At 33.5% G+C, this 17,821-nt stretch overlaps 1 protein-coding gene across 1 annotated transcript; it reads left to right on the forward strand.

Moving 5' to 3' along the window:
* The first annotated feature begins 1,693 nt into the window (after positions 1-1,693).
* LOC121424373 (tRNA:m(4)X modification enzyme TRM13 homolog) lies at positions 1,694-17,716 on the forward strand. Its single transcript, XM_041620034.1, has 10 exons — positions 1,694-1,886; positions 8,471-8,520; positions 10,934-11,000; positions 11,701-11,760; positions 12,202-12,271; positions 13,033-13,218; positions 13,591-13,679; positions 14,569-14,725; positions 15,223-15,877; positions 17,426-17,716. The coding sequence occupies exons 1-10, from the start codon at positions 1,755-1,757 to the stop codon at positions 17,604-17,606; spliced, it is 1,647 nt and encodes a 548-aa protein (XP_041475968.1). The 5' UTR covers positions 1,694-1,754; the 3' UTR covers positions 17,607-17,716.
* Positions 17,717-17,821: the final 105 nt, after the last annotated feature.

The following is a 17,821-nucleotide window of genomic DNA, read 5'->3' on the forward strand; positions in this document are numbered from 1 at the left end:
TACAAAGAATAGCACCTTTTATTGGAGAGTTGACGCTCCGTGATGCAGTATAGGTTGTTAGGTCCATGATCGGTGTAATCCAGAAAGTGAACCGTTTCACCATTTTCAAATTTCATAATTGATTGCAAAGCATCTGTTGGTTTGGCATGCAGGCTTTCACAATTTTATTTAAGGTGGCCGAAATAGTTAACCAAAGTAAAAAGAATTCATAGTGGTCACTTATACTATTTTTCAAATTTCACCTCTTCATATACCTCGGCCTATAATGTGTTCAGTAGGCCTATGTATATATATAATGATGTTGCCATTCTCTGAGGTTAATTTATAATCATTGTTCATTTTTCCTTCATCCATTCCTCTTAATTGCTTTTCTGTTCGAAAAAAATGATATTAGGATAGACCTGAGCCTCCAGCCCTGTATAATTGGCCTATATTTTTTCCCTGTTGAGTCGTATTAGGCCTTGAAAGTTTTTTATCATTATTTTTAATCAATATTTTGCCTTTGGGGTTGCTTGACTTGTTTTAATTATAATATCGTCTTAATCAACTAGTTTGTTAATAATTTGGTTTCATTCACAATGAAAAATTCGTACTGCTGGTATTCTTTCATGGATTTTTATCAAATTTCTGCTGTTCCTATCTATCGCCTGGTTGAAAAGCCCCATTTTAAAATGGGATATATACACTGTTAGAGAAAAATATCTGAATTTATAGTTAGCACTTAATATATGTAAGAAGAATTTAGTATTTGTAATTATTTCTCGATTTTTTAAAAGATTTAATTTGATTGACTTGATTTATTTGGACTCAATTATATATGCACATTTACGAAAATTCACGAACTGCTAGCTTGCAATTAGACTAAGATAATTGTTATTTATAAAATCATGTTTAATGCATTTATATTTTTCAATTATTCAATAATTTAAATAATACCCGAATATTCATTAAAAGCAAGTAAATGTTAAGATTTCTAAATAACTCTCATTGTTTTGGATTAGGGTGTGCCAAATATTTTGTTCTATTGTTGAATCAAAGAAAGAGCAACACTGAATAGTCACTCATAAAAACTTGAATTTCAGATTTCTTTTAATATAGGTTTTCGGAAAATGTTAATATCATTTTCACTATTTATTTGTTAGATGAAGCGTTCGCTAATAAATATAAATGTCATTACCTATCATGTACATGTAAGTGTGCGTGTGGGTGTGTGGGGGGTAGGCCTAAGTGACAATGCATAAAGTCTAATATTTGCATAAAAGTGTTGTTTATAGGATGAAAATGATGCCACTGAAAGTAGGACGAAGGGGGAGCGGACATTCGAAGTCACGAAAGTCCACCCTCCCATTTGTTTTTTTTAATAAAAATTTCTTCAGTGTTTGTTTTACTTAAATGAATAAAGTTGTTATAACTTAATTTACTTGAGTAAATGGGATGCAAAGAAAATAAGTAAATTTTACTTCAAACTGCCAAATTGAGGCTTTTTTTTGCCTCAATTTTTTGAAGTAATTTTGAATATTTTTTTTACAGTGTAGTAGACAATGGCGACATCCAGTACCGAAAATGGCTGATTGCCAATGAAACCAACAAAATGAGCAGAAAACACAACATATATTATAACTAATAACATGAAAGAGAAGAGAAAAATAGTCAATAGAAACCAAAGAACGACGACTTTTTAACATTACAGTTACGGCGCCATCAACGTTGATGTACCATACAGTTTGTTAGAATCTACCATCTGAGCTGGCAGAATGGACGAGAAACTCCAATGTAATTTCTTTGTGAAGAAGAGAAAAAGGCTTTGCAGACTTATCCCAGGCAAAGGAAAAAGATACTGTGGAGAGCACATGCATCTAGAATTCAGCGGAAATCAGAATGGAGTTGTAAGTAGCCTAGTTTCAAGCTTCAAACTCTTACAGAATTTCTCAGCCTATGGCTATGTCCCATACATTGAATTTCATGTATTGTTAGGACTTTCCTTATAAAAGTTTTAAAGGGGAAGTTCACCCTGAAGAAAACTTTGTTGTAACAATAGCAGAAAAAATAGTCAAAAATATTGGTGAAAGTTTGAGGAAAATCCGTTAAAGAGTAAGAAAGTTATTAGAGCTCAAAATTTTGGATTTGTGACGTCATAAACGAGCAGCTGCCCCATGTGTTATGCAGCGTTCTCGCCAGGATTTTTCTTACGCGTGTCGCAAACCCGCCGATTCGGTGGTGGCCGATTTTACACGTGATGTTTTGATTTTCACATGTGCTTTGATGATTTGATCCCGGTAAAGTCAAGTTTCATTGCCAATCCGCGAAGTTCACTGTAATATTGTTCTAATCGGCGGCGCACACCAATACCTAAGTTGATATCGGCAAAATGTTGAAATGTTAAGTTGCTGTTTATCTAAAAATGTATGGGTCTTTTTGTCTGGAAATGTTTTAAAGTGTTTTGAGCTGTATTGACTTAAAATATATTTGAAATACCTGTCGTTATGGACTCCCGTTCTCCGAGAAGAAATATAAATCACGCATCTATCAGGACATGTTTTAACATTGTTTTGAGGTGCTTGAGTTGAAATATATTTGATATGCCTTTCGTTACGGACTCCCGTTCTCCAAGAGTAAATATAAATCACGCATTTTTCTGACAACCGCGGGAAAGAAAAATAAAAGAAAATAGAAGTCACAAATATCTCAGATTAATGAACGATCTATTAGGAATGTTTTAAAATTGTTTTGAGGTCCTAACGAGTTAAAATATATTTATATACCTTTCGCTATGAACTCTCTAAGAATAAAAATCACACATTTATTCTGACAACAGCGGAATTGAAAATAAAAGAACAGAATTAAGTCACAAACATCTAAGTTTAATGAACGATCTATCGGGACATGTTTTAACATTTTTTTGAGGTGCTAATGAATTAAAATATATTTGATATATCTTTCAGTACGGACTCCCGTTCTCCGAGAGGAAATATAAATCACGCATCTATCAGAACATGTTTTAACATTGTTTTGAGGTGTTTGAGATGCCTTTCGTTATATACGGACTCCCGTTCTCCAAAAATAAATATAAATCACGCATTTTTCTGACAACCGTGGGAAAGAAAATAAGACAAATTAGAAGTCACAAACATCTCAGATTAATGAACGATCGATTAGGTATGTTGTAAAATTGTTTTGAGGTCCTAACGAGTTAAAATATATTTCATATACCTTTCGTTTTGAACTCTCAGAAATAAAATTCACACATTTATTCTGACAACAGCGGAAATGAAAATGAAAGAATAGAAGTCACAAACATCTAAGATTAATGAACGATCTATCTCAGGACATGATTTAACATTGTTTTAAGGTGTTGATGAATCAAAATATATTTGATATATCTTTCAGTACGGACTCCCGTTCCCCGAAAGGAAATATAAATCACGCATCTATCAGGACATGTTTTAACATTGTTTTGAGGTGTTTGAGTTAAAATATATTTCATATGCCTTTTGTTATGTACTCCCGTTTTCCAAAAATAAATATAAATCACGCATTTTCTGACAACCGCGGGAAAGAAAATAAAACAAAATAGAAGTCACAAAAATCTCAGATTAATGAACGATCGATTAGGTATGTTTTAAAATTGTTTTGATGTCCTTACGAGTTACATGTAAGATATATGTTATATACCTTTCGTTTTGAACTCTCTAAGAAATAAAAATCACACATGTATATGACAACAGCGGAATTAAAATAAAAGAACAGAAGTCACAAACATCTAAGATTAATGTACGATCTATCTCAGGACATGTTTTAAGGTGTTGATGAAGTAAAATATATCTGATAATACCTTTCGGTATGGACTCCCGTTCTCCGAGAAGAAATATAAAACACGCAATTTTCTGACAACAGCGGGAAAGAAAATAAGACAAGATAGAAGTCACAAACATCTCAACGATCGATTAGGTATGTTTTAAAATTGTTTTGAGGTCCTAACGAGTTTAAATATATTTTATATACCTTTCGCTTTGAACTCTCTCAGAAATAAATTCATACATTTATTCTGACAACAGCGGAAATGAAAACAAAAGAACAGAAGTCACAAACATCTATATTATTGAACGATCTATCTCAGGACATGTTTTAACATTGTTTTAAGGTGTTAATGATTTAAAATATATCTGATATACCTTACGGTATGGACTCCCGTTCTCCGAGAAGAAATATAAAACACGCAATTTTCTGACAACCGCGGGAAAGAAAATAAGACAAGATAGAAGTCACAAACATCTCAACGATCGATTAGGTATGTTTTAAAATTGTTTTGAGGTCCTAACGAGTTTAATTATATTTTATATACCTTTCGCTTTGAACTCTCTCAGAAATAAATTCATACATTTATTCTGACAACAGCGGAAATGAAAACAAAAGAACAGAAGTCACAAACATCTAAGATTAATGAACGATCTATATCTCAGGACATGTTTTAACATTGTTTTGAGGTGTTGATGAATCAAAATATATTTATTATATCTTTCAGTACGGACTCCCGTTCCCATGGTTCCCCGAAAGGAAATATAGATCACGCATCTATCAGGACATGTTTTAACATTGTTTTGAGGTGTTTGAGTTGAAATATATTTGATATGCCTTTTGTTATGTACTCCCGTTTTCCAAAAATAAATATAAATCACGCATTTTTCTGACAACCGCGGGAAGGAAAATAAAACAAAATAGAAGTCACAAAAATCTCAGATTAATGAACGATCGATAAGGTATGTTTTTTTAAATTGTTTTGAGGTCCTAACGAGTTTAAATATATTTTATATACCTTTCGCTTTGAACTCTCTCAGAAATAAAATTCACACATTCTGACAACAGCGGAAATGAAAATAAAAGAACAGAAGTCACAAACATCTAAGATTAATGAACGATCTATCTCAGGACATGTTTTAACATTGTTTTAAGGTGTTAATGATTTAAAATATATTTGATATACATTTCGTTACAGACTCCCGTTCTCCGAGAAGAAATATAAAGCACGCAATTTTCTGACAACAGCGGAAATGAAAATAAAAGAACAAAAGTCACAAACATTTTAGATTAATGAACGATCTATCAGGACATGTTTTAAAATTGTTTTGATGTGTTGATGAATTAAAATATATTTAATATACCTTTCGGTACGGACTCCCGTTCTCCAAAAATAAATATAAATCACGCATTTTTCTGACAACCGCGGGAAAGAAAATAAAACGAAATAGAAGTCACAAAAATCTCAGATTCATGAACGATCCATTAGGAATGTTTTAAAAATTTTTGAGGTCCTAACGAGTTAAAATATATTTTATATACCTTTAGGCTTTTGCTATGAACTCTTTAAGAAATAAAAAAAAATGAAGCTACAGCCAAAGCAAGTGATACCTCCTTCGTCATATAAGGTACATTGCGTAATACCTTGGGTGAAGCAGCTGGGCTAGATCTGTCATCAGGACACTCGACAACAAATTTAGATAATCTGCCAAGATTTGCTGAACCATTAAATCAGGTAAACATGAGATGAAAATCGTTTCTCTTGGGTATCATTTGGGCAGCCACTGAGGTCATTTTAAAACATGAGCCATGAGAGCGATTTCTTTGGGTGGTGACGGACATTTCATTGATTTTTTTTCAATCAGCGACTATACAAATAAAAAAAAATTATACAAATTCTAATAACTTTTAAAGTCTTTGATGGATTTTCGTAAAACTTTCATCAATGCTTATCATTATGTTTAAGTTCTGCTATGTTTACAATAAACTTTTTGTCAGGGTGAACTCCCGCTTTAATGTTTGGTCACTTGAAAATGACACCTACGTATCACGAACGTGTGTTTTCAGTAAGTTAATTTTCAGTTGGGAAATATTGGAAATATACAAAATCACTTATTCATTTTTACCATGCTTTATTTTTTTCAGGTTGAGACTTCGAAAATGTGTTGACCATTTTCATCATTTTGCAATTCAAATTCCCTTTAGAGAGATGTTGCAAAGTCTTAGGCATATTTCTGATCTGTACGATGCAGGATCTAGGGGCGGGGGAGTTGGCATGACATATCGATTAAAAATACCTAAACATCGATCTCACGCCACCCCCCCCCCCCCTAGAACATCAATCAATAGAACTGTACACACATGTGAAAAACAATACAAGAAATTATAGTCTGTTTTAGATGAAAGAATGAAAAATAAATGGTGAATCCAGCAATTAGCTGTCATACAAATAACATTAACATCTCGCTCCCGGGATCTCGCTTTTTTCCTTTCACAAAATCCACATGTATATCGCAAACCGTTTTAATATTCATTCACATTTTCTAATATCAAGAATTAATTTCTTGATGTCAAGTATTAATTTCTTGATATTAAGGATTCATTTCTGATTTCGAGGGTCAATGTATTGCAAGAAATCATTCTGATTTTCAATCAGAAATTCTTGATATCAAGATCTTCATTTTCATTTCTGATTTTGTGCATGCATCAATATATTGCAAGAAATCATTCTGATTTTTATTCACAAATGAATTATTGATATCAAGAAATTAATTCTTGATATCAAGGTCTTCATTTTCATTTCTGATTTCGTGCATCAATATATTGCAAGAAATAATTCTGATTTTTATTCAGGAATCAATTCTTGATATCAAGAATTCATTTTCATTTCTGATTTCGAGCGTCAATGTATTGCAAAAAATCAATCTGATTTTTTTAAAGAAATGAATTCTTGATATCCAGAAATTATTTTTTTATATCAAGAAATGAATTCTTGATATCACAAGAAATGAATCTTTGATATCAAGAATTCATTTCTGAATTCGATCGTCAATTTATTGCAAAAATATCATTCTGATTATTAATCAGTAATGAATTCTTGATATCATTGCAAGTTAGAAATTAATTCTTGATATAAAAATAAATGTTTTTTGGTATCAAGAATTAATTTCTTGATATCAAGAAATCGTTTTATGATATCAAGAAATGAGTTCTTGATATCAAGAAATGAATTCAAGAAATTAATTCTTGATATCAATAAATCTAATTATTTTTTATATCAGAAAATGTTAAAATAGCTTGCCATACGCACGTCGCTGATTACAGTTCATACATCCAAGAATTTCAACAATTATTTCGTTGTTACATGACAGCAGAAATTGAGAATGAACGTTAAGAATATACTTAGCAAGTAATTACCAGGAAAATTATATGGAACAATTCATTTTAATTCATATTGTCTGTTGCCAAAATGATTCTGAAACATTCTATATTTTTGAGGATTGATGATGAATGATGCAACAATTATTTTCGATGATTTTCCCTCACTTTTTATATTTTTTTTTTGCCCGTGTCGCTCACTTTTTGCGCGTGACGCACCAGGAGCTTGTGGAATTTGCGTGTGTCGCATGCGACGCGTGTGTTCTACACTGGCGAGAACGTTGGTGTTATGTAATATAAAATGTATGACTTTCAAATTTTGTATGGTTCCTGATGACTTAATTTTGTTTTCTTTTCATGATCGGGTGTGAAATGATTTGTCTATTGATATACAAAAGTTCCAATGAAAACCATTTTCAATTTTCTGAGAAAACGACATTTCATTGATTTTTTACCATTCGCTATGTAGGAATACTGCTCGCATATGACGTCACAAATCAAATAATTGAAATTCTAATAACTTTTTAATTATTTGATGAATTTTTCTCAAACCTTCGGCAATATTTTCTATTATTTTTTCTGCTATTTTTACAATAAACTTTTTGTCAGGGTGAACTTCCCCTTTAAAACTAAAAGAATAGTTTTATTAAAACTATTCTTTTATTTTAATACAATTCATGAACCTCAGTCTCACTCTCAGATAGATCGGACAACCAAATTTAGAAACACTTAATTTACCCTTAAAAATACATGAAAATAATCCTCAAGTCCTAAAACAAAATAGAAATTACTTAAAAGTTACATAAATTCCACATACATGACATAACTTCTGATAAAGGAGCATTTAATATATTGTGTTTGTATGCCAAAAAATCTGAAATTGTACACCTTGCTAACATTAGATAGGACGAAAAAAGAACAGCATTTCTGCTAAAAAGCATTACCTTAATATATACTTTATTATCACAAAAATTGCTCAAAATGTGCTCAAACTTCAAAGTTTTCGAAATAGTGAAAATAAGGCTTAACTACTGATTAAAATCCATGGAAATCCTCACACATACATTTAACAGGTCTTTAAACTAGTACATCCCTGCACTATCCTCATTTAAAGAGAGATAAACCAGAATCATTTACAAACCAGATAGTATGTTGAAACATACATTTTAGATAAAGTCTAATCCATCAATACAAATATACAAATACAATCACTTTCTTTCTTCATCTCGTTCCCATTCTCAATTCCCTTTTACATGAATTGTTAATTTTGTTCTTTTCCCCCTTGTTGTTTTCTCAGGATCAGCCCAATACTACAGAGCGAATACCATGTCCCTATGACCCTCACCAGTAAGTATTACAGAAAAGTTTATCAGTTCATGGACTATTTTATTGAAAAAAACTTTAATACAATAGTCTTACATACAAATCAGAATCATAGTGACATTTACATAAACAATTCCCTTCCTCTACTTAATCCATAACATTTAAAGTAAAAAAAAATCACATATTTTTTTGCTCTTGAATTGAAATAGGCCTTAAGTAAATTGGATTGAAGTGGAATGAAAATTTTTGCTTAGCATATCCCTGCCAAGCACCTACTATTTTATATATTTTTTAAAGATTTGGTTTTGTAAGCTATTTCCTCAGGTGGACTGCATATTTCAATCCCAAAACAACAACACAGTACCGGTGCCATGTTGATAGTACATTCTGGTTTGTTATCGGTGGCGTACAGGGGGGAGGGGGGGGGCTTTTCACAACCAAGACGAAAAAGAGAAGGGTGAACTATGATATCATTATTTGAATATAATGTCAAAATCTATCATAAAATTTGATTTTTTAAATAAAAATATAAAAAATTTTGCTCACTTGCAAATTTTTATAAATTCTATGCAATGCGCCATATATAGATGGTCAAGAATGAAGCAGAGTATTTCACTGTGTTGGAAAGCTTTCGGCCCTGGCCTTCTTCAGTTTTTATTTGCTAAATAAAACAAATTATAGAATAAGCAACAGAACAAACATATTGGTAAATGATAGCAAATGAAAGCAACACCAAAACAAATGTGAGAAATCATATGGTAATGGAATAACAAAGGATCATACTCAACAGAAATAAAAAGTGAAATAGTACCTGACATGGGTCATAGCAAATTTCTTCTAAAGTAGGTTTATGTTGTCTACCGTGCACGTCTTATTTATAAAGTAAAATCTACCGAGCGTGTGTTATTTACAAAGTAAAATGTATATATACATGTAAGCGAGTGTGTAAGAGGGCTCACTGAGAAAATTGAAGTAAAGTGAGTGCATTTGAGGAGAACTGATGAAAAATAGAAATTACATTGTAGACGAGAATGGCTTGACATAGGACTTATAGAATATAAGGTAAATAAATATATGTTACTCTTTATTTATATTTCGATATCTACAAGAGGACCTAGAAATACATGTTTGAGCTTCATATAGATGGCAAAAAGAAAAAAATGTAGTATGTAGGCCTATATTCAAGTATACAAAAAAATAAAGGTCCAGACGAGAAAGAGATATCTTTTGGTCTTTATTTGTTTATATTAATACCGTTGGGTTTAAGGGTTTTTAATCTAAGAATCCACAAAGATTCCCTTCTTTGTATTACTACAGCATCTTTATTATGGACTAATTCTATATACCAGTGACTTGCATATGTTCGATGGAGTGGCCTTCTTTGTTGATATGGGAGGCAATTGGGATGTCCTATCATATGTTGGTGTTGAAATTTTTTTATATCAGATTTGAAGTTGGTCATCCTTGTGTATAGGGTGGTTGTGGTTTTCCCCACATATTGCATCTTGCATTTCTTTCAAGTTATCAGGTATTTAGACTTACAGTGAATGTGTTGGGTAATAGGAAACCTTTGGCCCGTGACTGTGCTTGTAAAATGATCAGTTTCCTCAGTGAATGGGCAGATGCAACATTTTCGTGCACTGCATTTAGTGGAGCCTATCTGTTGGGTATTTTCAGGGTTTGATAGGTCCATGTTGGGGATCCTAGATGATACTAAGAGGTCTTTCAGAGATCTACATCTACAGAAAGAAATCATGGGTGGATCTTTAAAAAACAGTTCCTTCATTGCCTTATCTTGATAGAGGACTGAGAGGTGTTTGTGGACAATTTTAGACAACTGCTTCATATTCGAGTGGTACGTTAGGACGAATGGTATTCGTGATGTTAGGTTTTTCTTTTTGTAGGTTAGCAATTCCGAACTTGGTGTGAGTCTGCCATTGTTGATGCCTTTCTCAACTAGATTTGGGTCATATTGGCGGGATGTTGAATGGTCTTTTAGTTGAGACGTGCGGAATTAGTGTTGTCGTCTTCTGGTCAGATGAAAGCTACCTGGTTTGGGGTTGATTCAAATGTAAACTTGATTGTGGGGTGGAAGGAGTTAGCATGCTGGATAAATCTCTGAAGGGATTCTTCATCGTCGACCCAAAGGAGATTGATGTCATCAATTTAATGATGCCAGGATTCACGAAATGTTTTGACAGGGGAAGCTTGTAATAGTTTGTCTTCTAGATTAGACATGAAGATGTTGACATAGGACGGTGCTAATGTGGTGCCCATGGCCGTCCCATCTACCTTTGTTATTGCGTGTAATTATATGGATTTCTCACATTTGTCTTCATTCTTGACCATCATCTACTCTTCACACATATATTATAAAAATGGTCAGAGTGATTGGTACAATTATTCACGCATCTCTCTCTTCCTTTCTCATTTGCAGTACTGTTGCAGTGAAACAACTTGCCAAACATGTCAAAGTATGCAACTCAAGACCCAAAGAACAACCAGTGAGTACATTTTGAAAATGTATACCCTCCTAGTAAAAAATACAATGTGATGATGTTTCACAAATAAATAGAATTGACTTTGAATGAGGGCCCACTTGTGCATACTATACTGAATGTATGCAATGCTTCATTTCATTTGGCTATGCTTTTAGCTTAACTAGGTATGCTAGTTATAACTTTTGACTTCCATTCTCAAAAGAGCTCTGCCCCCCCCCCCCTTTCTCTCTTCTTTCATGCCTGTAATTGCCTGGCTTTGTTTTTATCCAGGTGGGTGTTTCATAAAGCTGTTCGTAAGATACGAATGACTTTATGCATTGGTGACCCCTTCTTGTGCTAAATGATACATCACTATGTCATTCATTTAGGACATAAGAACATGTTCCAGTCATTTGTAAAGTTGTGCTTTATGAAACACCCACCTGGGCCACATAATCCTGTACTGTTCATACGGTCAAGTCTTTTTGCAAAAAGACACTGAGATCATAAACATTGACTGAAATTTTGTTCATAAAGTTGATATAAGTTGTTTCTTCTTGATCGTATGAACTGAGTCCCAACATGCACAAGTGGCCAGTTTGGATCACATTATGTATACAGTTCTCAATTTTTATCTTTGTTAAGACTTAGAGATTAAAAGAAAAAGTGATACACTGGCTATGGACCTGTCTTATTATGATATGGTAATTTTGTTTTTCCCCAGATCTATTACGAGAAAGGCATCAATGCTGGATCTACTGAATATGATCAGGATTTACAAACAGTAAGTGGTGGCCTAGATTTGTTATGAATTATTTCATTGGAGGTTTGGAGCTTTGTTGTTATATATAATACCTTATGATTTCTTTTGATATGTATTGATATATATATTAAGTTTTTATGAGATATTTCTTTTCATTGTGATAATTATGGATTTATAATAGGTGGATTGTAGCTTCATTGATTTGTCAGACAGAATTCTATGAAATTAAGTCAGATCTGAAGATGTTTTCAGTTTTGTTTTTGTAATGATACATTCCTTTTCTTTGAATATTTGGCACGACTAAAAGAATATGTATGTGATGGATGTGTATAATTTTTCATAATTTTAGAGAGAAGGGGGGGGGGGGTACAACTTACAAGAGTATCTGATTCTGATTGAAAATCTATATGATATGTTTATGTAAGCCCTGTGAATGAATCTTGAATGATAATTTATCCACAGATGCGTCTGGCTGATTTTTCTCTCAGTGAGCTTCAAAAAATCATATCGAAAGTGGAGTCTGTGTTTGCAGGTGATTATTCTTTTTTTCATTATTGAGAATCAAAATGATGTGTAATGTTGTTATTGGCGTAACTAAAGATTTTTTTAATTAGGGTTAGAGAAGTAAAATGCAGTTTCAGGTCATGCCATTATATATATGTATGTTTATCATTTCAACACATCATTTTGTAGAACAGTAAGTCATCTTTAGATTGTATCATTTTTGCTTTTATCCAATTCTAATCTGGAATCTGTACGATACTAAACAAGCGGGCATCCTTCACAAAATAACTAGACTCACCTCAATATGTTTTAATATCATCAGAAACCAAAGAAAGAAGAATGTATTCTTAATTTATGTAGTACTTCTACTTCTAGTTCAGTTCGCACCTGAAGTGGTACATGTACGTTAGTGAAATGAACAGTTCGTTTCTTTGCATGAATAGATTGTATAATGTGCTATATTATATGGATATGAAGTTATAACTGATCGCATACAATGTATGCATACATACATGTTTATAATTTGTTATATGTTGTAGTCTCATGCCTCGAGATGGGGTCGATAGAGTGAATAACATCTGGAGCCTGTTGCATAAAACTTTTTACCTGAGAAAACTCTGGTAAAAACTGAAAGCTAAGGATAGTCTGATTTCTGCCATTGACTTTAACACAGGGCAAAAACTCCGGTAAAAACAACCTGAGTTTTCTCAGGTAAAAAGTTTTATGCAACGGGCCCCTGATCTTATCTTGTCTTGTCTGATCTGATCTCATCTCATCTCAATCTTCTAGATCATGTTGGTGATATAGAGACTGAGATCCTCCATCATGATTCATTGAAAGCTGATCTAGAGAACCCAGACAACGGAGTATCGGCCAGGAAACACCTTCTTCAGCTAGACTCACTCCTGGGCCACATGGAAAGATTGAATCTTCTTCAGCCGAAGACATGCTATGTGGAGTTTGGAGCTGGTCGAGGTAGGAGAATCTGTAACTTTTAATACCTTGACGCTTAATTATATAAGCCTTTGGTCCATTCAACATATATCATTTGTGTAGTACAGTCATTTCCGAAGCATCTACGCATGTACAAACTGACCTAGAAGATGGTATCAGAATGTTTGATGAAGATAGAAAGTTATAATTATAGATAGCTATGTTAAGTTTAAGGATTGACTAATTGATAGTTTGTAGGAGATTTTTCTCTGAAATTAAAATCTTTAAAGGTGTAATGAGTCCTTGTATTTTTTTATTTCAAATCTTCAAATTTATAGAAAACCGTTACTATAGTTAATTTTTGTAAGGTCAATTTCTATTTCATTTATTGATCTGTTTTATTGTCTTTTTCAGGTAGACTGTCACAACAAATCCAGCAAGCCATGAGTGACTTGGACCAAACTAGTTTTCTACTTATTGACAGGGCTTCGGTCAGACACAAGGTAAGACTGAGAACAGAGCCCAGAGTCACTTATTGAAATATTTTTTCAGCATGTGTGCAGTTGATTTTTATTTCCTTCTTATCCCCCTATTTTTCATATAGGCAAAATAGTGAAGGAACTGGAAAGGAATTTTAAAACTTTGTATACTCTCAAAGTGCTCTTAACAAAATAGATTTGACTTTTACCAACCCATGAATGAACAAATAATAACATTTGATAGTGATATGACAGTAGGTTTTATGGTCAATCCCCTGAAAAGAGGATGGAATGTTACTGATGTGTGCATACACATACCAATTAACCACAATGTAAACAGAAAGAATCCTTGACACAGAGGCTTGCATTCTGAAGTCAGGTTTAACTTAGACCATGGTCTAACTCTGTGCTAAAATTATGGGAAGCCAAAAGTGTCAAAATCTTTATTAAGTTGTATGTTTCTTATGTTTATTGTGCAATTTCCTGATTCATCGATGGTGAAGATAATCATCTATTTAAATACTTCCTAGACAATTATGAATGATTTGAGAGCCAAATGAGCTGAAATATGATATCTCTACTATTAGTGATTTATTTAACAATTGGCTATCCATACTTAAACCACAACTTCATACCTGAGTTTAAGTTAAACTTGACTTCAGAATACGGGCCAGAATGTATTTGGTATGAACTTTACCCAGAACTTACTGAATAGCTGCACATTCCATCATGGTAGTGTACCAAAGTGGATTGTAGTGTGGCAAGGTTGAGGGGGGCTAGTCGTCTCTAGTAGCCCCAAAATGACTGTATCAATTGTAGATACTGATAATGTTCTCTTCATGCTGTTAAGCACTTTTTCTTTTTTCTTAATTGTTATTATCTTTGTTTGCTTCTCAATGATTCTGTATCGTAGAGAGACTCACTGTACAAGGGGGAAAGTGGAGGACACCAATATGAACGCATCAATATGGATATAGAGAACCTTGTCTTGGGGCAAGTACCAACTGTGTGTAGCCATAAAGAGAGACCAGTGGTGGCCTACACAAAACATCTCTGCGGTGTAGCTACAGGTAATTAAGTAAAGAAATTAATATAATTTCCGGTGATTTGCAAGTTAATTTTACAGTTCAGTTAACAAGTCGGACAATTGCTATTGACTTTGTATTGAAAATGGTAGTGAAAGTGAAAAAAATGACGATTGTGATGATAATGGTGATGGTTTTTGTGTTAATGCAAGAAATCATATTTGCATTCCCTATTCTCCATCATACAAAAAATGCTTATATCAATGTCTGTACTTGAGATGGTGATTGTGTTGCTTGGAATTATAATGACAATAATGATCAATGATAATCTTATTGGCGATCATGATGATGATGAGGATGATAATGGTGTTCAACACGGGTTCTTTCTTTGTTTAAGTGAATATATCTAAAGTTGTTTTTGGAAGCATATAGAGATGTCAAATGATATTTGATGTGAAGAACTAAATATGTTGTAATAGTTAACACATAATTATCTAGATTTCAGGATTTAAAATGATGTTTTTTTTTGCTTTGGCTCTCAGATCTAGCTTTGAGATGCCTTATGGAAACCCGATCAGAGCGCAAACAAAATACCCAAGCCAAAATGAACCGATTCACAGACAAAGACATTTCCAAGCTCTCAGAAAATATCACTCAACAGACTCCTTCCGGTGCTGTTAAGTCCAGTAATAATGAAAGTAGTGATAGTAGCCTTGTCCTGAGTGAGAAGGAAACGACTGATGCACAATCCATCAATGGACAAAACACTTCTCTAAGTGATCCTGGACAAACGGCAGATGAAAACTCGGGTGGAAATCGCAAGGTTCTGGAAGCAGAAGTAGGAGATCAAAGCATAGTGCTTCCATTCGTGAGGGGGGTCGTCATGGCACTGTGCTGTCACCATCGTTGTTCATGGAGAACTCATATTGGGAAGCAGTTCTTTCGGGAAGTTGGTATCACAGAGAGGGACTTCATGGCTCTGGTAAGGATGAGCAGCTGGGCCACATGTGGAAGCAGACTTGCTAAGGAAGAGAAAGCGGATGAGGTTAGGAGGGACGGAGGGAAGGTTGCAAGTGAAGATGGAACGATGGAAACTCCAGCAGGATCTGAAACTGTAGAAGAACTGGACAGGATTAAAAGGAAAGAGAGGATAGGAGAGGCTTCCGACATTCCAGCAGAGCAAGAGTCCATCGTGAGGTAAGAATGTGAAGAAAGTTTTTAATACCCTACGTTTTATCTAAGAAGTGGTTCATGAATCATTTTATCATTGATTTTCTGTGACAGCTTTGCTCTCAGCCAATCAGATGCAAGAATGTTAGTAGTTATATACAGAGCTGTAAGTGGAAATCACAGACTGTACCTGAAATCCAGAACACCATACACTGGACGTCAGATTCTGCACTTTCAACACATTGCTTGTTACTTGGAAGAGATGACTCTTCAAAATTTGAAATTTTCTCCCTTGAGGGGTTCCACTAAGAATTATGATGATGTCATTTTCTGTTGAATTATGACCATGCATTGTGCACTCCATTAGAGACCAATATCATAAATGGTGTTAGCATCCAGTGGCTAGAACAACTGGTACAAGACTAGTCAATAGTCATACATATGTATCAATTCAATTGTTTAAGATTTGCTGTGCTGTGAAAGGTCAAGTCCACCTCAGAAAAATGTTGATTTGAATCAATAGAGAAAAATCAGACAAGCACAATGCTGAAGATTTCATCAAAATCGGATGTAAAATAAGAAAGTTATGACATTTCAAAGTTTCGCTTATTTTTAACAAAATAGTTATATGAACGAGCCAGTTACATAGAAATGAGAGAGTTGATGTCACTCACTATTTCTTTTGTTTTTTGTTGTTAGAATTATACAATATTTCAATTTTTACGGATTTGACGATTAGGACCTCCTTGCCTGAAGCACAAAATGTTAAAATAATGGAATTCCACATGTTCAGGGAGGAATAAAACTTCATTTCACATGACAATGACGAGAAAATAAAAATATTTCATATTTCAAGCAATAAAAAACAAAAGAAATAGTGAGTGAATGACATCATCTACTCTCTCATTTGGATGTAGCTGGCTCGTTCATATAACTGTTTTTGTGAAATGAAGCAAAATTTGAAATGTCATAACTTTCTTATTTTACATCTGATTTTGATGAAATTTTCAGTGTATTGCTTGTTGAATTTTTCTCTTTTTATTCAAATCAAGTTTTTGTTGGGATGGACTTGTCCTTTAATGGTTACTTGTTAAGACTTAGTACATGTATTTCCAGACTGCTCAGAAAGAATATGTACTGGTAAACAAGCAACTAACCAGAGGAGTGAAAGCTCAAACTCCTTTTCATTTCATCTCCATTCAAATATAATGCAAAGTAATATATTAATCAGATACGTATTAAAGAATTGACATTTTAAAGGAAAGCAGTATGAATTGGACTATACAGAAATGAGAGGGCTCCACTAAATGCATTGCTTGTAAAGTGGGATCCCACCATTGTCAAATGGTTCCAGTGCATGGATACAATATAAGTTTTGACCTGGGTTACCACTAACCAGGAAAATACTTTTGCTTCCCTGTACTTTTAGCACATTCACATAGATAGTTAGATTATACAGATATAAACCTTTGTCTCCTGTGTAATCATTAAAAAAAAATAAGTATTGAAGTTTAATCTGCTTCTTGTATTATGCTATACAATCAAAAGACTCTTATGTTCTTTATTTTCTTGCAGTTCTCTGGGCCTGTCTGTTCCAGAACGTGAAGAGATTGGCTTCAAATGCAAGCGTATCTTAGATATGGCAAGACTGTCCTATCTGAAGGCCCTAGGATTGGACGCTAAACTGGTATACTATGTAGAGAGAAATATATCCCCAGAGAATGCTGTACTTATTGCCATGCCATCACATCTATGATTGTTGTTGTTTTCTCCTTTGTGCTTTTTACATTTTGTTTTTAATGCAATGTATTTCTTAATTGATGATAATAGCAATGATGTTAGTTCATGTTGTTATCGTAATATCAAGCTCAGGGGTCCATTTCATAAAACTTGTTATAATAACAAATTTACAATAACAGTTAAAAGCTATTGAAATCATTCAATCTGATTGGCTAATAGTAAATTTGTTAT

The sequence above is a fragment of the Lytechinus variegatus genome, chromosome 11 (genome assembly GCF_018143015.1).
Source record: "Lytechinus variegatus isolate NC3 chromosome 11, Lvar_3.0, whole genome shotgun sequence".
NCBI lineage: Eukaryota > Metazoa > Echinodermata > Echinoidea > Temnopleuroida > Toxopneustidae > Lytechinus > Lytechinus variegatus.

Bases quoted from the DNA above. Each gene is read 5' to 3' on its own strand.
- LOC121424373 (XM_041620034.1), top strand. From the start codon at position 1,755: ATGGACGAGAAACTCCAATGTAATTTCTTTGTGAAGAAGAGAAAAAGG. The intron at 11,001-11,700 runs GTGAGTACATTT...GTTTTTCCCCAG, and splicing joins CAAGACCCAAAGAACAACCA to ATCTATTACGAGAAAGGCAT. The intron at 12,272-13,032 runs GTGATTATTCTT...TCAATCTTCTAG, and splicing joins AGTGGAGTCTGTGTTTGCAG to ATCATGTTGGTGATATAGAG.